At 41.8% G+C, this 24,310-nt stretch overlaps 1 protein-coding gene across 3 annotated transcripts in view; it reads left to right on the top strand.

Annotated features, from left to right (window-relative positions):
• The window catches only part of rin3 (Ras and Rab interactor 3), a 110,823-nt gene that overhangs the window by 55,092 nt on the left and 31,421 nt on the right, over window positions 1-24,310 (top strand). For all 3 annotated transcript variants that reach the window (XM_073039496.1, XM_073039495.1, XM_073039497.1), the window contains 2 exons: window positions 19,178-19,269; window positions 20,899-22,320. In XM_073039496.1, coding sequence (XP_072895597.1) covers window positions 19,178-19,269; window positions 20,899-22,320 — 1,514 coding nt within the window. The remainder of the gene's footprint in view (window positions 1-19,177; window positions 19,270-20,898; window positions 22,321-24,310) is intronic.

The following is a 24,310-nucleotide window of genomic DNA, read 5'->3' as shown; positions in this document are numbered from 1 at the left end:
CATTGTCACATTCTCATGACATCTTTCAAGATGAAGGGAGTTAATCAAATCATCTTTGACGAGAAACCCCAGGGAATGTCTGAGACTTCAGAGCTTATCAGCTTTACTTAAGCACAGTGATCCTACTGGATGCGGGAGCTATTGCAAGAAATTATATGAACTATACGGAATCTGGATAATGAATAAATCATTCTCCAAAGTATGCCAGACATTGTAACATTTCACCCATGTGACCGACTGAATTAACAGAATCCGCTGCTTTTGTACCTGGTTGCAGCACTGAAGTCAATAACCCTCCCAAACCACTCTTGTCATTTTTATTTGGACCAGGGAGTTCACGTGTAAAGCATGTGGTCCAGAAAGAGATTTGCATCACTCTTGGCTTTTATTCCCATATGATTTCATTTACTGCCCTCATAAGGTTGGAGCAGTGAACAGAAAGCAACCAGTTGCTTTTGTAAAGGACTGAGAGTGTTAAAGTCACAGTTCTGCTCTCAACAACAGGCAGCAGTTGATAAGTAACACCATGGAGCCCGTTAGACAGAAGTAACATTATCATCAATCTGATCTCCTCTTTCCTGTCCTCCAGTGCAGTCCTTCAGCCTATTGTATGTGTAAATTTGCTCTGGATGTCTACCTTTATCTCCCAATAGTCAGATGATGGTTACACAACCCATATATATATATATATATATATGAGTTTTACGATCATAGAACATTCATAATGGAACCAGACTGTTGTTGCCGATGAACTGGACTCTGAAAACTTGCACTCGTTCCTTAATCACACCTAACTTACTCTTGCACAAGGAGAATCGCTTGGCTGCCGTCACCAAACTGTTCTGAAGTTTGAACACAGAAACTCCATTTTTATACAGAAATTGATTAGTTGGATACAAATATTGACCAACTGGTAACCTCATGAATGTTCAAATTCCTTATTTGTATAATCAATCACCAATCACACTACAATAATTTAGGTATCAATAGCCAATAGAATCTACACATTAGATGCTAATAATACTACAGAATTAGTGAAGTAACTGACTAAAGTAAGAGTCAAACCTTCTCTTGCATCTTTATCTTGTCTTAGTATGTCGAATGGCTCCAGCCTCATGCTCTGCAAAGACCTCTCTTGCCTGGGTTGACTGCACACTATCTGTGAATCATCCATGCCTGAGCATTATTTTAACCCATGCCTTGCTGCAACTTCCTAAAGAACCTTCGGCCCAGCTGGTCCATGCCAATTGAATCCAGTTCGTTCCATTGGTTCTGGTGCTCTCTCAGTCTGAGACTCCAGGGGATCTTTCAGTTCCATCCTAGTCACATCTCCAAGTAGTTGAACCATTGTTTACCATCACAATTACTCAGTTCTTCCCACATACCTCCAATCTCATGAGCTGTTGCTCCAGTCTCCATCAATCTAATAATGATATAGCTTTGAACGTCCCCATCTTTGTCTCCATTCTCTTCACATAGAAACGGGCTGCATCATTTAAAAAGTCTTATCACAGTTAGCAGGATCAAGTGCAAAATTAGTTTCATTGTCCTTGAATCGTTATCTATGCGCCCCATTATGCCTGGTGATTACAGTTTTACATTTATTCACAAATAAATGTTCAAGGAGGTTTTGTCCAATATTGCAACCCCTCAGTTCACTGACGTAGTTCTACCAGCTCAGTTTTAAGGCTTTGAAAAGATCGGCTATGTTGGGTCACCTGCTCTGGGATATACAGTTCACATGATGAGCTCAGAGGAAAGCTGGAGCTTCAGATTCACTGAAGCTTTGTTGTTGCTAGACTGAGAGTGCAGCCAGCATATTCAAATTATATCCGAGCTGCAAAAATATACATGGCTTTAGGACATACAAACTCAAAAGGAAATGTGATTCATCCTTTGCTGACAAAGGAATTAAAAGCAGTGTTAAATCAAAGGGAGAGGCCAATAAAATGATCAAATTCGGAATTGGCATGAAGTTTGCAACAATTTTAGATCCAAGTAAAGGAATTTGCAAGAAATTGATAAAGAAAACTAAATCAGAGTATTAATTGTGAATTGACTAGAAGCACAATATCAGATCAAAGGAAAAATATTTATAGATATATAAAGTGTGAAAGAGAAAATAAAGACAATAAAAAGTTACAAAAGAACTCACTGACCACATCTCAGAACTGGTTCTGCATTCTAAAGACTCACTTTCAAGCGCTCTTTTACAAGCATATTCTTAACGTTATTTTTTTTAATTTTTGCATTGTTTGTCTTTTTATTGCATGGAGATGTTGGTTAATCTTCATCTTGTGTAGGTTTTGTACTTCTATATTTTTCTTGTAAACGTCTGCAAGAAAATGGATCACCAAGTACTACATGGTACAAATTTACTCTGAAATTTGAAACTTACGTAGACTTCATCAAAAGCAAAAATGCATGCTTGAATCTGAGCATAGACTCAATGGGCCTAATGGCCTGTTCCCATGTTATATCTCTACAGCTCTACTACTGGGGGTATAATTTGGGCACCTTACCGACAGAAGCAGGAGAACTTAGAATAGAGATGGTGAAAGAACATTTTGTATGGTTTCATAGAAGAAGGGACACAAAATCTGAAAAGTGGAAAAAAAATCAAGCAAGAATTAGGAATATTGGATTAATTAAAAAATAGTATGGGGAATTTGATGAACTTGAGGGTTTCCAACAACTTACATCCCAGAGTTTTGACAGAGGAGCAGTAGTGGATGTTCTGAACATCAGCAGTAATTTCTGGAAGGACTCCTGCAGATTGGATGGCAGCATGTAACCTATTATTTAACAATAGAGGGACAGAGGAAATAGAAAGCTACTGGCATTTTACTTGAACACCAGTGACGGGAAAATGGCTGTTACCTACATGACTGCAGAGTACCTGAAATGAATAAGTGTTGAGAAGAGACAGCATGGAGTGACAAAAGGAAAATCACGTTTGACTAATCTGTTACAGTTCTTTGAAGATGTGACTCACAGAATAGAGAAAGAGGAACAAGTACGTGTGATGCATTTGGATTTGCAAAAGGAGGATGATCAGCAAGACCAGAGACTGTGAAATAAAGCTTAATAAACAGTTTTAGACAACTAGGCAAAGAGACATAGGAGCAGAATTAGGCTATTCAACATATCAAGTCTGTTCTACCATTCCATGTTGGCTGATTTATTATCCCACTCAACCTCATTTTCCTGCTTTCTCCTCATAACCTGTAACACCCTTACTAATCAAGGATATACATCTTATCGAAAGGACAGACTGACTGGCAGAGGGGATGGGATGGCTGTGTTGGTGAGGAATGATATTCAGTCCCTTGCGAGGGGGGACATAGAATCAGGGGATGTAGAGTCAGTATGGATAGAACTGAGAAATTCTAAGGGTAGAAAGACCCTAATGGGAGTTATCTACAGGCCCCCAAACAGCAGTCTGGATGTAGGGTGTAAGTTGAATGAAGAGTTAAAATTGGCATGTCGCAAAGGTAATGATACAGTTGTCATGGAGGATTTCAACGTGCAGGTAGACTGGAAGAATCAGAATGGTACTGGACCCCAAGAAAGGGAGTTTGTGGAGTGCCTCCGAGATGGATTCTTAGAACAGCTGGTACTGGAGCCTACCAGGGAGAAGGCAATTCTAGATTTAGTGTTGTGCAATGAACCGGATTTGATCAGGGACCTTGAAGTAAAGGAACCATTAGGAGATAGTGACCATAATATGATATGTTTTAACCTACAATTTGAGAAGAAGAAGGGAAAATCAGATGTGTCAGTATTACAGTTGAACAAAGGGAACTATGGAGCTATGAGGAAGGAGCTGGCCAAAGTTCAATGGAACAATACCCTAGCAGGAAAGACAGTGGAACATCAATGGCAGGTATTTCTGGGAATAATGCAGAAGGTGCAGGATCAGTTCATTCCAAAGAGGAAGAAAGATCCTAAGGGGAGTAAGGGGTGGCCGTGGCTGACGAGGGGAGTAAAGGGCAGTATAAAAATAAAAGAGAAGAAGTATAACATAGCAAAGATGAGTGGGAAACCGGAGGACTGGGAAGCTTTTAAAGAGCAACAGAAGATAACAAAAAAGGCAATACGCCAAGAAAAAAATGAAGTACGAAGGTAAACTAGCCAAGAATATAAAGTAGGATAGTAAAAGCTTCTTTAGGTATGTGAATAGCAAAAAAATAGTTAAGACCAAAATTGGGCCATTGAAGACAGAAACAGGTGAATTTATTATGGGGAACAAGGAAATGGCGGACGAGTTGAACAGGTACTTTGGATCTGTCTTCACTAGGGAAGACACAAACAATCTCCCAGATGTAATAGTGGCCAAAGGAACTAGGGTAAAGGATGAACTGAAGGAAATTTATATTAGACAAGAAACAGTGTTGGATAGCCTGTTGAGTCTGAAGTCTGATAAGTCCCTGGGACCTGATGGTCTGCATCCCAGGGTACTTAAAGAGGTGGCTCTAAAAATCATGGATGCATTGGTAATCATTTTCCAATGTTTTATAGATTCTGGAACAGTTCCTGCTGATTGGAAGGTGGCTAATGTTGTCCCACTTTTCAAGAAAGGAGGGAGAGAGAAAACAGGGAATTATAGACCGGTTAGCCTGACATCAGTGGTGGGAAAGATGCTGGAGTCAATTATAAAAGAGGAAATTACGACACATTTGGATAGCAGTAGAAGGATCAGTCTGAGTCAGCATGGATTTATGAAGGGAAAATCATGCTTGACTAATCTTCTGGAGTTTTTTGAGGATGTAACTATGAAAATGGACAAGGGAGAGTCAGTGGATGTAGTGTACCTGAACTTCCAGAAAGCTTTTGATAAAGTCCCACATAGGAGATTAGTGGGCAAAATTAAGGCACATGCTATTGGGGGCAAAGTACTGACATGGATTGAAAATTGGCTGGCTGGCAGGAAACAAAGAGTAGCGATTAACGGGTCCCTTTCGGAATGGCAGGCTGTGACCAGTGGGGTACCGCAAGGTTCGGTGCTGGGACCGCAGCTGTTTACAATATACATTAATGATTTAGATGAAGGGATTAAAAGTAACATTAGCAAATTTGCCAATGACACAAAGCTGGGTGGCAGTGTGAAATGTCAGAAGGATGTTATGAGAATGCAGGGTGACTTGGACAGGTTGGGTGAGTGGGCAAATATATGGCAGATGCAGTTTAATGTGGATAAATGTGAGGTTATCCACTTTAGTGGCAAGAACAGGAAGGCAGATTACTATCTAAATGGAGTCAAGTTAAGAAAAGGGGAAGTACAACGAGATCTAGGTGTTCTTGTACATCAGTCATTGAAAACAAGCATGCAGGTACAGCAGGCAGTGAAGAAAGCTAATGGCATGCTGGCTTTTAAAACAAGAGGAATTGAGTATAGGAGTAAAGAGGTCCTTCTGCAGCTGTACAAGGCCCTGGTGAGACCCCACCTGGAGTATTGTGTGCAGTTTTGGTCTCCAAATTTGAGGAAGGACATTCTTGCTATTGAGGGAGTGCAGCATAGGTTCACAAGGTTAATTCCTGGAATGGCGGGACTATCATATGTTGAAAGATTGGAGCGACTGGGCTTGTATACACTGGAATTTAGAAGGATGAGAGGAGATCTGATTGAAACATATAAGATTATTAAGGGATTGGACACACTGGAGGCAGGAAGCATGTTCCCGCTGATGGGTGAGTCCAGAACTAGAGGCCACAGTTTAAGAATAAGGGGTAGGCCATTTAGAACAGAGAAGCGGAAAAACTTTTTCACCCAGAGAGTGGTGGATAAGTGGAATGCTCTGCCCCAGAAGGCAGTGGAGGCCAAGTCTCTGAATGCATTCAAGAGAGAATTAGATAGAGCTCTTATAGATAGCGGGGTCAAGGGATATGGGGAGAGGGCAGGAACGGGGTACTGATTGTGTATGATCAGCTATGATTACAGTGAATGACGGTGCTGGCTAGAAGGGCTGAATGGTCTACTCCTGCACCTACTGTCTATTGTCTATTGTCTAATCAAGAACTTAGCACCCTCCACTTTAAGTATATGCAATGACTTGGCCACCACAGGAATCTGTGGTTATGAATTCACAGATTCACTACCCTCTGGCTAAAGAAATGCCTCTTCATCTCTGTTCTAAAGGGATGTCCTTCTATTCTGATGCTGTGCCATCTAGTCCTCGACACTCCCACTATAAGAAGCATCTCTCCACATCCATTCCAACTTGGCCTATCAATATTCAATAGGTTTCAATGAGATCCCCTCCCACCCCCTCATTCTTCTAAACTCCAGCAGGTATAGGCACAGAGCCATCAAACGCTCTTCATACATTAACCCTTTCATTCCTGGAACTATTCTCTTGACACTCCTCTGGACTCTCTCCAATGGCATCACATCTATTTCCCTGGGAAAAAGAGGTTTTCACTTAGAGAGTGGTGGGTGCATGGAATGCACTGCCAGCAAAGGTGGTGGAGGTGGATACAATAGGGTATTTTAAGAGATTCTTAGATAGGTACATGGAGCTTAGAAAAATAGAGGGCCATGCGATAGGGAAATTCTAGACAGTTTCTAGAGTAGGTTACATGGTTGGCACAACATTGTGGGCCAAAGGGCCTGTAATGTGTTGTAGATTTCTATGTTCTATCTATTCTTAGATAAGGGGCCCATGGCTGCTCACAATATTCCAAGTATGGTCTAACCAATATCTTATGAAGTCTCGGCATTAAATCCTTGCTCTTGTATTCTAGTCCTCTCAAAGTGAATACTAACATTGCATTTGCTTACTTAACACCGACTCAAGCTGCAAATTAATTTTTAGGGAATCCTGCATAAGGAATCCAAATCCCTTTATGCCTCCAATTTTTCAATTTTCTCCGCATTTAGAAAATAGTCCGTGCCTTTATTCCTTCTACCAAAGAGCATGACCATACACTTCCATTTGTCAATTCTTTGTCCATTCCCCCAATCTGTCTAAGTCCGTATGCAGATACACTGCTTCCTCAACACAACCTGCCCCTCCACCAGTCTTTGTAATGTCTGCAAACCTGGCCACAAAGCCATCCAAATCATTGATATATAACTTGAAAAGAAGATGTCCCAACACCAACACCTGTGGAACACCACTATTCACCAGCAGCCAATCTGAAAAGGCCCCCTTTATTCTCACTCTTTGCCACCTGCCAGTCAGTCAATCTTTTGTCCATTTAGCACCTTTCCTGTAATACCCTTACCTTGTTAAGCAACTTCATATACAGCTTGTCAAAGGCCTTCTGAAAATCTAAGTAAACAACATCCACTGACTCTCCTTTGTCTATCCACCCTGTTATTTCCTCAAAGAGTTCCAATTATTTTGTCAGGTAAGATTTTTCCTTAAGGAAACTATGCTGACTTTGGCTTATGCTATCATGGACTTCCAAGTACCCTGAAACCTCATGTTTAATAATAGACTCCAACATCTTCCCAACCACTGAGGTCAGGCTAACTGCCTATAATTTCCTTGCTTCTGCCTCTCTCCCTTCTTAAAGGGTGGAATGAAATTTTCAATGTTCCATTCCTCTGGAACCATTCCAGAATCTAGTGATTCTTGAAAGATCATTACTAATACCTCCACAATTTCTTCAGTTACCTCTTTCAAAACCCTGTGGTGTGGTCCACCTGGGCAAGGTGACTTATCAACCTTTAGGCCTTTCAGCTTCCCAAACACCTTCTCCTTAGTAACAGCAACTACGCTCACTTCTGCCCCCTGACACTCTTGAATTTCGGGTATACTGTTTGTGTCTTCCACCATGAGGACGGAGTCCAATATCCACTCTCACCTTTGTTCTACTCAGCATCTAGCAGAAGAAGCTTTTGGTATGCTTATACTATCAGGCAGCTTATCTTTGTATTTCAATTCTTATCTCCTTATGGCTTATTTAGTTGCTTTCTTTTGTTTTTTAAAAGCTTCCCAATCATCTAAGTTCAGTATTTATGTTTTGCTTTTATGCTGTCTTTGACTTCCCTTGTCAACCTTCCTTCCCTTCCTTCCCTCTGTAATTCCCTTTACTCCACTGTAATACTGATACATCTAACTTTAAGTTTTTTCTCTCAAATTGCAGTGTGAATTCTATCATATTATGATCACTGCCTCCTAAGGGTTTCTTTACCTTATGATTCATAATCAAATCTGGTTCATTGCTCAACACCCAATCCAGAATTACCTTTCCCCAAGTGTGTTCAACCACAAGCTGCTCTAAAAAGACATCTGATAACCATTCTACAAATACCCTCTCTTTGGATCCAGCACCAATTGGATTTTCCCAATCTACTTGCATATTGAAATCCTCTATGACTATCATAATATTGCCCTTTTTACATACCTTTTCTATCTCCCATTATAATTTGGAACCCACATCCTGGCTACTGTCCGGAGGCCTGTATACAACTCCCATCAGGGTCTTTTTACCCTTGCAATTTCTTAACTCTACCCACAAGAATTCTACATCTTCCAATCCTATGTCTTTCTAAACATTTGATTTCATTTTTTACCAGCAGAGCAACCCCACATCTTCTGCCTACCTGCCTGTCCTTTTGATACAAGGCGTATCATTGGATATTAATCTCCAACTATAATCATCTTTAAATGACGTCTCAGTGACGCCCACAATGTCACAGCTGCTAATCTCTTACTGCGCTACAAATTCATCTACCTTATTCTGTATTCCATGTGCATTCAAATATAACACCTTCAGTCCTGTATTACAATGTGGTGAACTACATATACCTGTCTGGACACGCCCCCTGATGACTGCTCCTGTGGCTCCTCCCACAGGCCCCTGTATAAAGGTGATGGAGGTCTGAGCCCGGCCTCTCTGTCTCCAGGATGTAGTATAGTGGTCACTCACTGCTTGTTCCTTCTTCCAGTCAATAAAAGCCGATATCTCGCCTTTATGTCTCAGAGTGAGTTATTGATGGTGCATCAATTACAATTTTGTTCTCATGTTACATTTCAACTCATCCCGCTGGCTATAATTTTGCCCTATCATCTCCCTGTCCTTCCTCACAGTCTCATTGCATCCAGTTCCACAGCCACACATTCATCTGCCAAATCATCCTATTCTTACTCTCACTGGCACATTGCACAGGCTGCAATCCAGAGATTTCTAGCCTGGAGGTACTGCTTTTCAGCTATATACCTAACTCCCTATATTCTCCCTTCAGCAACTCCTGACATGGTTTGAGAACTGGTTATTGAGCAGAAAACAAGGAACAGAAATAAATGGATTACTCTCAGATTGTCAGCCAGTAACTAGTGGATCACCACTGGGATCAGTGCTTGAGCCTAGTCTATTCAGTATCTATATCAACAACTTGGCTAAGGGATCCAAGTATCATATTTTCAAGTTGGCTGTCAGAACTAAACCAAATGAGATTGTGAGTACAGAGGGGTGCACAGAGAAATTTGGACAAGCTGGGTAAACTGTGAGGAGATCTGCTATGTCACCTAAGACACTCACAAATCTTTACAGATGTACCATGGAAGCATTCTGACTGGCTGCATCACCATCTGGTATGGTGAGATGGCTACTACACAGGATCAATATAAGCTGCAGGAAGTTGTAAACTCAGTCAGCTTCATCGTGAGCACTAGCCTCCCCAGCATCCAGGACATCTTCAACGAGCAAAGCCTCAAAAAGGTGGCATCCATCATTAAGGACCCCCATTACCCAGGACATAACCTTTTCTCACTGCTATCATCAGGGAGGAGGTGTCAGAGCCTGAAGGCACACACTCAGTGATTCAGGAACAGCTTCTTCCCCTCTGCCATCCAATATCTGAATGGACATTAAACCCGTGAACACTACCTCATTACTTTTTTTACACTCCGTCATCATCATCATGGCTATCCCTCAAGGTCAAGGATGATGGTCTTCGTTCCGTTTCCACAGAGCGAAGACGCCTGTGCGTGTATTTGTTTAACATGTACTTGTTGTTGCACTCCAAGAAGCACACCATACTTCACAAATCAACCAACTGATTCCAGTGGCATGGAAACCACGACGATTGGAGCTGATGGATTTGTTGCAGCCTTCATCCGTCTTCACAGTCGCTGAGTTCGAAGTAACTTCGTCCGCCTGTTCCACCGTTGAGGTCTTGGTTGGATTGTTCTTTGTCAGGGACCTCACCCTCGACCTTACCCGCCATGGGTGACCCTACCAGGAGCATAGCTCCAGACGGCATCGCCCTCGGGATCTCAGGACACAAGCTTCTCCACCATGACAAGGTGACAATCCACGGAGAAGATACTAATTTTACACTAATTATTCAATTAAGCTTCATATATTTATATATATTTCTTACTGTAATTAACAGTTTTTATTATTACATATTGCAATACGGTGCTGCTGCATAACAACAACTTTCATGACTTCATGACACATGCCGGTGATATTAATCCTGATTCTGTTTCTGATTCTGATTCTGAATTGTGAGGTCATCCACCTTAGCGCACAAAGCAGAGCACAAAATTTATTAAATGGTTCAGGACTGGCTAGTGTTGAGGTTCCTAGTGACATAGCTATGCCACCTGCAAGTCACTGAAGGCCAATATGCAAGTGCATCTAATGATTAGGACGAGAAGCGGCATGTTAGCCCTTATTAAAAGAGTATTTCAAAACAGGATTAAGTAAGTCTTATTGTGATTGTATAGGGCCTTGGTGAAGCTACCTTTCCTGTGCCACAGGGAACAAATGGCAGCTGTGAAAAGAGAGTCTGAACAGCCAAGGGACCCAACCACCAACCACAAACACCACCTACTGTTGCCCACACTGTGATTTGCAGATCGGCCTCTCCAATAGACAACCTCTTAGGGAAACATCGTACTCAACTTGAGTGATCACACTACCACTGCATCCTGAGTACTGTGTAGTGTCTTATACCCCTCATCTAAGAAGCCATGTGCTTTCTGTAAAGTGTGCACAGTGAACATTCACTAGACTGGATCCTGGAATGGTATTTTTGCCCGATGAGCAAAGACTGAGTCGAATTAGACTGTATTGTTTAGGTCTAGAGAAATGAGAGGAAAACTCATCGAAATTAACAAAATTCTCAAAGAGCTTGATAGGCTAAATACAGAGTGGTTATCTCCCCTGACCAAAGAGTTTGTCATCATGGAGCACAGTTTGAGAATAAGGGGTAGGCTATTTAGTACTAAGATGAGGAAAATGTTCGTGTATTAGAGGGCAGTAAACCTTTGGAATTCACAACTAATTCTCCTCCTCCACCACTCTCCTCCGTCTGGCAGAACTGGTCCTCACTCTCAATAATTTCTCCTTCAGCTCCTCCCATTTCCTTCAAACTAAAGGTGTAGCAGTGGGCACTCGCATGGGTCCCAGCTATGCCTGCCTTTTTGTTGGCTATGTGGAACAGTCCATGTTCCAAGCCTACACCAGTATCACTCTCCAACTCTTCATGCGCTACGTCGACAACTGCGTTGGTGCTGCTTCCTGCACCCATGCTGAGCTCATCAACTAATTAACTTTGCCTCCAACTTCCACCCTGCCCTTAAATTTACCTGGTCCATTTCCAACACCATCCTCCGCTTTCTCAATCTCTCTGTCTCCATCACTGGAGACAGTCTATCTACCACTGATAAACCCACTGATTCTCACAGCTACCTGGACTATGCCCTTTCCCATTCTGTCACTTGTAAAAATGTCACCCCCTTCACTCAGTTCCTCCGTCTCCTTTCCATTTGCTCTTGGTATCAGGCTTTTCATTCCAGAACTACCGAGTTGTGCTCCTTCTTCAAACAAAGGGGTCTTCCAGCACATAATTCTCCGTAGCTTCCACCATCTCCAACGGGATCCCACCACCAAGCACACCTTTCCCTCCCCCACCCCACTTTCTGCTTTCCGCAGGAATCACTCTCTACACGACTCCCTTGTCCATTCGTCCTTCCTCACTGGTCTCCCCCCTGGTACTTATCCTTACAAGCAGAACAAGTGCCATACCTACCTGTACACCTCCTCCCTCACTACCATTCAGGGCTCCAAACTGTCCTTCCAGGTGAGGCGACACTTCACCTGTGAGTCTTTTAGGGTTATCTGCTGTATCCGGTGCTCCCAGTGTGGCCTCCTGTATATTGGTGAGACCTAATGTAGATTGGGAGCCTGTGCCTCATCCGCCAGAAAAAGGGGATCTCCCGGTGGCCACCCATTTCAATTCTACTTCCCGTGCACATTCCGACATGTCAGTCCATGGCCTCCTCTACTGCCGTGATGAGGCCTCACTCAGGTTGGAGGAGCAACACCTTATATTCTGTCTGGGTAGCAAACACCTGGTGGCAAGAAAATTGATTTCTCAAACTTCCGTTAACCCCCCCCCCCCCCCAGTTTTCACAATTCCCCATTCCTGTTTCCCTCTCTCACCTTATCAACTTACCTGCCTATCACCTCCCTCTGGTGCTCCTCCCCCTTCCCTTTCTTCCATGGCCTTCTGTCCTCTCCTATCAGAATCCCCCTTCTCCAACCCTTTATAGAACATACAACATAGAACATAGAATAGTACAGCACAGTACAGGCCCTTTGGCCCACAATGTTGTGCCAACCCTTAAACCCTGCCTCCCATATAACCTTCCACCTTAAATTCCTCCATATACCTGTCTAGTAGTCTCATAAGTTTCACTAGTGTATCTGCCTCCACCACTGACTCAGGCAGTGCATTCCACGCACCAACCACTCTCTGAGTGAAAAACCTTCCTCTAATATCCCCCTTGAACTTTCCACCCCTTACCTTAAAGACATGTCCTCTTGTATTGAGCAGTGGTGCCCTGGCGAAGAGGTGCTGGCTGTCCACTCTATCTATTCCTCTTAATATCTTGTATATCTCTATCATGTCTCCTCTCATCCTCCTTCACTCCAGAGAGTAAAACCCTAGCTCCCTTTTCTCTTTCACCAATCAACTCCCCCCCCACCATCCCCTTCTCCCGGTTTCACCTATCACCTACCACCTTGTACTTTTTCCTCCCCTACACCCACCTTCTTACTCTAACGTCTCCTCTTTTTTTCCCAATCCTGATGAAGGGTTTTGGCCCAAAACACTGACTGTTAACTCTTTTCCATAGATGCTGCCTGGCCTGCTGAGTTCCTGCAGCATCTTGCTTGTGCTGCTTTGGAATTCCCCACCAGGAGGACTGTGAATACTCAATCATCACCTTCATTCAAAACTAAGATCATCAGACTTTGGAACGTTTACGGAATCAAGGGATAAGGGGCCGTTGTAGAAAATGGTGCCAGGATGAACTTGGTGAATGGTAGCCCAGATTCAGAAGGTCACTTGGCCCACCTCTATTCCAGTTTATACACCAGAGTTAACCACCAGTTCTGAATTAGCAAACCCAATTCACCAAATTATAATTTTGTGGAGACATGACTGGGTCAGGGGTTTAGCTGACTGTGGTACTCTTTTGGTCCACTCTTATTTTCTTCAGATGGTATGGCTATCCTATACATGGCACTCCAGTTGTATATAGTAGTTACTGGCTATTGAGGCAATGATAGCTATTGTTGTACCTATCCTGGGCACATCAGTGTGTTTAATATGCAATCTATGCCATCAAGTTCAAAAGACTAAGATGAACAAATATTGGTTTATGTGCAACTAATCATTCGTTTGATCTCACGATATATAACTAGTGGATAGCCAACATAGTTTCGTTGGTCAAGTGCTTTTTTTTCTGTTCTGCAACATTCAGTAATTCTGTGAAATGTAATGAAACCCGCAGTAGGGAATGATTATTTACTGGCTTTGGGCAGTTGTTACTTTGTGAGCATATTTGGGACAATGTTAAAGATTGCCTTCATGGAACCAAAGAGCAGAAGAGAAACTATCTTGGCACTTTATATGCTGATTTCAAGACTGCTGAAGAGATACACTAACGACAATAGTACTATCTGCCCAGTCTAGAGGAATGCAACCATCTAGCATATTCAGAGAAAAACTAGAAGTTATTATGTATAATAACTAACAATATGACAACTGATTACTAACTGAAGGAAGCAGAGATAATCCAGTGGAGATTTCACAGGATTTTTCCTGAGATGGAGCCTTTCATTTAAGAGGAGAAGTTGGAAAGGCCAGGTTTGCTTTCTTGGCAAGACAAGGTTGAAAAGAGGACCTAATAGAGATCATAGAGTCATACAGCATGGAAGTAGGACATTTAGCCCAGTATGTCCATGCCAACCAGTGGATGTCCATCTGAATCAGCCTTCCCTTGAAGCACTTGGCCCATAGCCTTCAAAGATTGGACAACTTAGATGCTCATCTAGAGATCTCTTAAATGCTGTTAGTAACTCTGCTTCCACCATTCCCTCAGGCAGTGCGTTTCAAGTACTCACCATTCTCTGGGCAAAAAATGGTCTCTCTCAGATCCCCTCTAAATCTCTTACCTTTTCCCCTAGTCCATGTCTTCTAGTTTTATTCACCTCTGATTAGTGGAATAACTTCCTGCCATGTACCCTACCCTTAATTGTAAATTTTTATACTTTAATCATCTGGTATCTTAACCTCCTCCACTCCAGGGAAAGTATAACCAGCTTCTCCAGTCTCTCCTCATACGGAACCATTCCATCCCGGGCAACATCCTGGTGAATCTTCTCTGCACTCTCTCCAGTGCTATCACCTCTTTACCAAAGTATGGTAACTAAAACCACAAGAAGTATTCCGGCTAAGGTCTGTCCAAAGTTTTATAAACAAAAGTACCCTTCCTCCCACTGATGCTATTTGCCACTCTGAGTTCCTCCAGCTGTTTGCCTTTTGCTCCACATTCCAGCATGTTCTTTCTTGTGTCTCCAATGTTTTATACAGTTGACGCATAATCTCTTGTATTTTCTGACCGATCAAAGCCAAAATCCTATTTGCCTTCTTAACCACGTTATCTACCAGTAATGACACCTTAAGGATCTTTGAACTTGCAAGCCAAGTCCTTCTGTTCCTCAATATGCCCTAAGACCTTACCATTCATGACTGAACATTCTTAACTTTAATGTTATTTCCAGAATGTGTTACCTCAGATTAGTCAGGATTAAACTTCATCTGCTATGTGCTTGTATTCAAAAATATGAGGGGCATAGAATTGGTAGTGGCGGGGAAACCTTTTCCCATTACAGAGGTATCAAAAGCTGGAGCCATAGGTTTAGTTAGGTAAAGAGTAAGAAGTTTAGAAGGAATGTGCAGAAGAACCCTTTTCACCGATCTGGAGAAAACTGTTGAGGGGCTGTGTTGGCAGGTACACCTCACACATTTGGGAAATACCAAGACAAGCACATGAACAACTAAAGCATTGAACACTACAGACCAAAGGCTGCTACAGATGAGTATTGACAGGATTGTGATGGTTGGTATGGGTGTGTTAGGTTAAAGAGGCTGCTCCTATGGCTGTACAACTCCATAACTGTTAAGTAACCTCTGGTAGGTCATGTAAAGAATAATTCTTACAATTTATGTTTGATTTCAATTCAAAGTATTTTGTATTGTTTGCTGAGTCACACATTAAACCACTACGCCTGTACACAAATGCAACAGGACAGCATATTACAACACTGATCAGTGTTCAGCCTCCAAAGAAATTACAGAAGTTTGATCTCCTTATTTATTCTTGTTGGTGGATGGAGGTTTCTGTTTGAGAGTCAACACAAACAAGTAATTGTTTCACTAATACATAACCTGGCAAATGTTTGGTTCTAGGCACCAGGATTTGATGAGGGACAATGAGGAACAATTTTAAGTGGCTCTGTCAGAGAAAGTGTAACAGTAGTTGTCTGAAAGCAGAATTAGGACACTTACAGCCCCAATGAGTAGGGACCAGGTAATAACAGCCGGGCCCAAACCTATGGCAAGCAGAATGGCATTTTTAACATGAGAATCAGTGTCCTACATTCCATATAATGCCTCTTAAAGAGTACAATGTCCATGTCCTGCTGATTTTACACTAACATTCAGCACCTTAAGCAACAATCGTTGAAAGGATGACCGAGGGCTGCTCCAAGTACTGCCCAAAGAAACTTTTAGCTTTGCGCTTCACAGCTCAGTGCGCATTTCTCTCAGAGCTGCTGCTAACTCGTCTACTTGAGTTGCATCCTCTTCTATCCCTTCTGCGTCCAACCCCTTTAAAGTATTCAAGAGTCAGTCAACAACGATAGGAGCTGGATCACCTCGCACCCTCGCCAAACGGACACATCACAAGGAGCCCTGGTACTGAAAGCTTCCAGTTACCAGATGGACCCCAGTTCAGTGGGTTTTCTTCACTGGAATATTATAGTGCAGAAGCAGCCCGTTCAGCTCATCAAATGTAGGACGGCACTTTCACCCATATCATTCAAGTAATTGTCTATCCTTCTTTTGTTGAGTCCCTTTGCTCCTTGTCTTTCACCTTTCTCATCCTGGGTTTCTTCAAGAGCAGTGTTTAGCTCTTTGGAAATATGTATCGTGCTGTAATTATACTGTACGCACTTTTGCACCGATTACACTTTGCTATCAGCCTGCAGGTGACTTACGAACAGCTGATATGTGACTTGGTCTTAATATTAGCAAATTTAGTTCGCTCACCTCACATGAACATGTTTTGTAATAAAATTCCTGTTCATACTGAAGTCCAAAGTATATGCAGTTCTGAAGGTTTGCGTGACTCATCAACAATGATGCCAAACCACAGGCATCTGCTGAGGAACAAAAATATCAACATAATTGGTGTCGTTGCTGTAATTCTTACCATCACTTGGAAGTCATGAGAAATAGTTTACATCATGATACTTCCAGCAGAAAAATATGGCATTTTTATTAGGCTGTGATCATGACAAAATGTGGCAATATCTTACAGGAGACTTAAGCACAATATGTGGATGGGGTTTCAGTGCACTACTAAAGGAGTACAGCACTAACAAAGATGTTGCTCTTGAGATGAGACATTGCATTAATGTTCTTTAGAATTTTCAAGTCAAGTCAAGTCACTTTTATTGTCATTTCGAGCATAACTGCTGGTACAGTACATAGTAAAAATGAGACAGTGTTTTTCAGGACCATGGTGTTACATGACACAGTACAAAAACTAGACTGAACTACATAAAAAACAACACAGAGAAAGCTACACTAGACTACAGACCTACACTGGACTGCGTAAAGTGCACAAAAACAGTGCAGGCATTACAATAAATAATAAACAGGATAATAGGGCAAGGTGTCAGTCCAGGCTCTGGGTATTGAGGAGTCTGATAGCTTGGGGGAAGAAATTGTTACATAGTCTGGTCGTGAGAGCCCGAATGCTTCGGAGCCTTTTCCCAGACGGCAGGAGGGAGAAGAGATTGTATGAGGGGTGTGTGGGGTCCTTCATAATGCTGTTTCCTTTGCAGATGCAGTGTGTAGTGTAAATGTCCGTGATGGCGGGAAGAGAGACCCCGATGATCTTCTCAGCTGACCTCACTATCCGCTGCAGGGTCTTGCGATCCGAGATGATGCAATTTCCGAACCAGGCAGTGATGCAGCTGCTCAGGATGCTCTCAATGCAACCCCTGTAGAATGTGATGAGGATGGGGTGGGGGGGGGGGAGGGGGGGGGGGGAAGATGGACTTTCCTCAGCCTTTAAGAGTTTTCCTGGTGAGGCTGTCAATATTTATCACTGAAGTATTTTCAGTTAAAAAGTAATGATCTGATCATTTATTGAATTGTTAATTCTGCATGTACATTGGTTGCCATGTTTTCCAATGTTACAACAATGACTTTGGTTTACAAGCAATTAATTGCATTAGATCATCCTTCATGCTTCAAAATCAGATTGCAGCTGGGCGCCATGGTAGCACAGCAGTAAGCCAAACACTGTTAAAGCTTGGGATGTCAGAGTTCAGTGTTCAGTTCTGGCGTCGGCTGTAAGGAGTTTGTACGTTCTCCCCATGACCGTGTTGGGTCTCCTCTGGTCTCTTTCCACAGTCCAGAGACGCGCCCGCTAGTAGGTTAATTGGTCACTGTAAATTGTCCAGTGATTAGCTTAGGCTTAAAGAGGAGGGTTGCTGGGTTGTTCAGCTCATTGGGACAGAAGGGCCTGTTCTGTGCTGTAACTCTAAATAAACAAATTTTTTGAAGATGAAAACTATCTAAATCAAGGAATAAAACTCCTAATGCCGGAAGGTCCTGGGAACCAGAAATTGAAAGTCATTTGTTCTCAGGGAAGCTAAAGCATTCTGTTGAGTCCTTCAGCTCCAACTGATTAACCCACCCCCTTAATCTTGCAGGTCTCCCTAAAATTTGGGTTCAAAGATTCCTTAAATTAGAATAAATTTATCTGACTTTGCACACAAACTGTTTCCTATGGTTGCACTGTTCCGGTAAAGGGAAATAACTTGTCATGGTCTCTTCTCTATAGAGACAAGTATTGTCAACAGAAAAGTTATTTTAACTTACAATGCTGCACATCTCATATATAGAAACATAGAAAACCTACAGCACAATACAGGCTCTTCGGCTCACAAAGCTGTGCCAAACATGTCCTTGCCTTAGAAATTACCTAGGGAGCAAAATTGTTCTCAGTTAAGGATTTTCTATTCCCTTCTAGGTTCTGGATATTGCTGGCAATGTCAGCATTTATTATTAATAACCACCAGTCCCTCACTGTCTTCCCCCAAATGCCCTTCAGAAAAAGCTGATGCACCACTGCTTCCTAAATAGAGGTTGCTCCTTGTGGTGAAGATATACCAATGGAGCAGAGAAGTATTGAAACAGCGTGATTTTATACCAATTATTATCTTGGCAATCCATTTGAAATTCAACAAGCTGTCTGTCCAGAACTAACTATCATATATATCCTGCCTCAAAGTAGATTTATGAGCTCCATTACTGATACCAGTATTTTTGGGTTGTTAACTAAATATCAGTTTCCAAGCTAGCCAGGCTAATAGTATGAACATTTTGCCATTGTTCTGCAGTAAATGATAAAATTTTGCACAATCTTACACAGTTGATACCATGTCCTTTCTTTAGATAATGAGATGCATTAGAGCACAGAAAATAGATCATTACAGCACAGTACAGGTCTTTCAGCCCACAATTTTGTGCCAACTCTAAAAACAATCTATCCCTTCCCTCCCACATGCCGTCCACTTTTCTATCATGCCTGTCTAAGAGTTTCCTAAATTTTGTTCTTTATATTTACAGGGACATTCTGCCATCACCTCTGATTTTGCCACAAGTAATAGCAGAAGCAACGAATCCTGAAGAGCTGGAAGTTGTTTCACATCTAGGTATAGGTATGTAGCAAAGGGAAGTCTGATGTACTGTTAGCATTTTGAATAAGTCAACAAGTCAGTGAAAGCCAATATGAAGGGGCAAAACTGATTATTGAAATCAAATGGTATGTTATCAGATATCAGAGTAAGGAAACCCAATGCAATTATGTGGGACCCTGTGAGCCTGCACCCGAAGAATTGTGGACAGGTCTCTCCTTGCCCAAGAAAGGATGTATTTGTCACTGAATATAGCAAAAACTCACTGGATGGGTTCCAGGGAATTAAATTTGCCAAATGAACAGAGGCTGAGTTGACGAGAGCTATCTTCCCTGGAGTTTCGAAAGATGCAATGGTCTACAAAATTCTGAGAGGGTTCAACAGGCTGGATGCAAAAGGAGAATTCAAGGGTCACAGTCAGAATTAAATTTGGCTCTTTGGGACCAAGGGGAAGGGAAATTACTGAACTCGGAACGTAGTCATTTTCTGCACTGGAGGGCTGTGAGGCTTGGTCATTCAAAACAGAAATGGATGGATTTCTGGATATATGGGATCGATAAGTATTGGGACTTTATGGCAAAGCAGGCTCAAAGACCCAGGCAACTTGCCCTTGCTCCTATTTCTTATGTTCTTACACCTAATCCTCTGACATCATTTTCTCAACCAAAATGTTTCATTTGGAAAAAAAATACTAAAAGCAGAGAACAATAAAAAAAATCATACTCTAGTTCATTTCTAATTCTTTATATTTGCAATTAATTATGGGCCTTCTTTGACAGAACTCTTTCATTCTGTTGTTTCCATCCAAACAAGGGCTTTACTGCTTGTTCGCTGCATTTACTGCAAATGAACCAGCTAAAGCCCAGGAAAATATTGCCAATAGTGTAGCTCTTATTGGAATTTCTGAGGCTCTGTCACTCTGTCACTCTGTCGGCATGTGTTAATGCCATGCAAACTTCCCCCAACGTAATTAAAATCAGAAAATCATAAACACAAAAACTAGTGCGGGTGCTGGAAATCCAAAGCAATACACACAAAATGCTGGAGGAACTCAGCAGGTCAGGCAGCACCTATGGAAATGAATAAAGAGTCGACATTTCTCAGTCTGAAATGTCAACTGTTTATTCATTTTCAAAGATGCTGCCTGACCTGCTGTGTTCCTGAAGTTTGTGTGTGTGTGTTGTTTTAAAAGCAGAAATAAATTTTGTTTGACGAAAATGAGGATCCTGTGGTTTTTTTTGTATAGCTGGTACGAGTGCAAGAAGTTGAACTCTTACTTAATGCTCACCACTCACCACTTTGGTGGGCAAATTGAATTCATAGGCTCATTTCATAATGCACTCAATTTTTCCCCCATGGATGATATGGAAAAATGAAAAATGAACAAAATGCTCACGCTGACACTCTGCACAAATCTCCAAATGTCAGTCCCATGCAATGACATTAAACAGAGTTTTGAAATCTGAGTGTAATTAATATCAATGAAATATTTAGGTTTTAATGGATGTAAACGGTGAATAATATAAAATAAATTCTTAAGCTATACTCATCTGAAGGTTAACATCTTTTATCAACACTTATCAGGCTATAAAGAACAACTTATGACCATCTCTTTTCATGAATCATCTCAATTCTCATTGTTCTCTGATTTAGATTTCTGGAATTCTTACATGAACAGAGGGAATCGAGAAGGAAGTTCGAAAGTTTCAAAAGACTTAAACATTATTAATAGGCAAACTCAGAACTTGGCGACTCCTCCACATCTGTCCACTGACAAGAGTGCTTGCTCATGTGCGATTGAACTGTCAGCAGGAAGTGACAGGCTGTGGTTTGTTAATCCTGTATTTATAAAAGAATACTGCAGCACTGCCCATTCTCCTGGGCCGCCGCTAGAGCCAACTTCGAACCCTGCAAGTAACAGAGATCTAAAAGTAAGGAGACCTCCACCTCTGCCTCCCCGGCCAAAGCTCTCTGAGGCGATTGCTGTGATGTCCGACAATGACAGAAGGAGAAACCAGCTACTGAAAGGTGAAGCGACCAAGAAAAACACAGAAGTTTGTACCAGAAAGGAGCAAGAAAGTTTAGTCGAGCCAATAAAGGAACTTGAGAGAAAAGAAATTGAAATCAGCACCACGAATATAGCAGTGCAAAACACTGACCACTTGCCTCCAGTCCCACCAAGGCGCCGGCCAGTAGAAAGACAGCCTTCAGACACTACATGTGACAAGAGCGAGGAAATGGCACAAAACAATGGTAATACACAGAATGATGAGCCATCCGACCAAACTTTCGTCAAGTCTACACAGAACGAACAGAATTTGTTAAGTGAGAAAACCACAAATGTTGATACAGGCCTTACTAGCACCAGCCCAGCCGGACCTGACGCAGAGCAGGAGAGACAATCTTGTCAGCAGACCCCCATTGCACCTCCAAGGAGGAAGAAAATGGCCAGGAGGGAAGCCGAACAAGAAGGCACGGCCACGGATCAGGAAAGCAAAACACCAACAGCTTCCGAGTTAAACACAGCAAAGGGTCTGTCAGAAGATGCTTCTGATTCCTCAGCACAAAGTTTAACCAGTGCTGACAGTCAGTCGGGTCAGCCACGTAACTTCACCGAGTTGAAAATAGCCGATGAATCCCTGTACTCTCCTGAATGTAATGTAGTCAGCCCCACTGATGAAATAGACTCTTATTCAAACAGCAGCACAGAGGAGGAACTAGATTCGGTGAATACTCCTTCTAAACTCAAGAAGCAACGCCAGTCCATGATGCTGAACAAGGCGCGAAACAGACTGTCCATAATGACATTAACCAATGTTTTGAATGCCTTCCGTTCCACGGACAGAAAGGTTATGAAGAAAATAATGGAACTTGCTCAAGAGAAGGCCTCTTACTTTGGTCAGTTGATTCAGGATTATAGAGCCTACACTTTGGAAATGATGGGAAATCAGACATCCAGCACAGAAATGCTGCAGGAGATCCGACAGATGATGACACAGCTCAAAAGCTATTTATTGCAAAGTACAGAGCTGACCTTAATGACAGACTCGGCTATTCAATCTGAAGATAAACTGGGTAATGATGAATCTTTACTATTTATACATGTCAAGTAGAAATTTGTTATGTCCCTGTATGAATTCAAGGGGAATTCAGAATACTATGAAGCTAAGTTGGGCAGCACGGTAACGTAACGGTTAGCATAACACTATTATGGCGCCAGTGACCTGTGTTCACTTCCTGTAAGGAGTTTGTACTTTCTCCCTGTCACCGCCTGGGATTCCTCTTGGCGTTCCAGTTTCCTCCCACAGTCCAAAGATGTAGGGGTTTGTAGTTTATTTGGTCACATGGGTGTAATTGGGCCAGAAGGGCCTGTTGCCATGTTGTATCTCTGAAAATTAATAAAGTAAAATAAAGTTTAGAATGAAGTAATTGGATGGCTGCTTGCAAAAACAATGATGTGATTTTGACATCCACTTGCTGATAAATTTAAATTCGACAATTAAATAAGTCTGGAAATATATGTCAGTGCCGGTAACAGCAACCATAAAGTTAGGCAAAGTCAAGGTCAAAGTAAGCTGCATGAGCACAACTATATATAGGCTCAAGTACAACGAAAAACCTGTGTGTACGCAGGTGCCGAAGTGAATAGTGTAAAACCTATCTGGCTCAGAGAAGGAAAACTATACCCCTATCCAGGCTGGCCTAAATGTTACTGCAGACCCACCAATATGGTTGAGTCCTAAATGGATTTTGAAACACCCTAGTAAACCACTGGCTCTTAGATCTTGCCAGCAATGCCCACATCCTGCAAACACATAACAATTTTAAAAAGAACACTAACAAATACTGTGAATTTTAAAAAGATTACATCTGTAAAATATGGCTGCTTTCTACATGGCATTTCATTTTCAGTTATACTAGATGAAATTCTTGCATGGTTACAAGTTTCCGCCTTCTACAGAACTAATGTACAGTAGGTTGAAATATAACAAATGAGTAAGTGATCTTTTGGAAATACTTCATCAAATTAAGAAGAGATTTGTTGTCATTTCTCAATTGACATTTGAATAAGAAGCCTTCTATAGACTGAATTCTGTGTATTAAATCTCTAAGTGAAGCAAGAAGACTTACCTCAGTAAAGCTACCCAACAACTTAGCCCTGGGACCTTTATTCTTGACATGTATATCATGGGGCTCTCTGGGTTCACTTGGTGGGCTGAAACTGAAACAATTGATTTATTAACGATGTTGTGATATTTCTCACATCATTTAACAAAGAAGGTGGAGTATATTGGAGGTCTGAGAAAGTGTGACTAGCAAACACTTCAAGTCAACCCCAAGCCATGGTTTGCCTTTATTTGGACGGTAATCTGTACAGACTGCACACTATCTGCGTGCTTCCGGTGGCAACCCAAACTTGCCAGAAGCCAGCAGCTCACTTTTGCTTGGTGTTTCACAATCTATCATAACCAACCCTATCCACAAGCACATGATTAGCTGGTAGCAATATGAAGAGAAATGGCAACCACTGGAAACTTCTTTTAGGGAATTACAAGAAGTAGCCCAGGAGATAATGTTGGCTCTGAGCGACATTTGAAGATGCTTATCTCTTGTATCAAGCGAACTCATTTGCAGCTAGAATCAGATGCAAGCTTCATATGGCAGCTTCAACAAGTCAGGTTTTACAGGGAGACATTATTTCAGTGGGTTCACTATCCTCTTGGTTAAAGAAAGCTAAAATCCAAAGTATCATTGTGAAGACAATCTCTGGTCTCACTATTCGATACTATTGAAATAGTTGTTTTATACAAACACAATTTAGCCTTCCGTAATCTTATACATCTCAATCTTCACATTTCTATTTCTAAATATAGCTCTTTGAGTCAATCTGGATGAATAAAACGAGACTTCTGAACTTCCTCCTTATTCTCCCCAAAACCCTGGTACCATTTAACAAATGAGGACTGTATTCTAACCAAGTATAGCCATACATCAGACAAAATAAGATGCACAATTTTGATTGGACTATCCTGTAAGCACACAAATATAAACTATTTCATAAAAG

The sequence above is a fragment of the Hemitrygon akajei genome, chromosome 3 (assembly GCF_048418815.1).
Source record: "Hemitrygon akajei chromosome 3, sHemAka1.3, whole genome shotgun sequence".
Lineage (NCBI taxonomy): Eukaryota > Metazoa > Chordata > Chondrichthyes > Myliobatiformes > Dasyatidae > Hemitrygon > Hemitrygon akajei.
The sequence above is the reverse complement of the archived record's forward strand: the minus strand, read 5'-3'. Positions and strand labels throughout refer to the sequence as shown.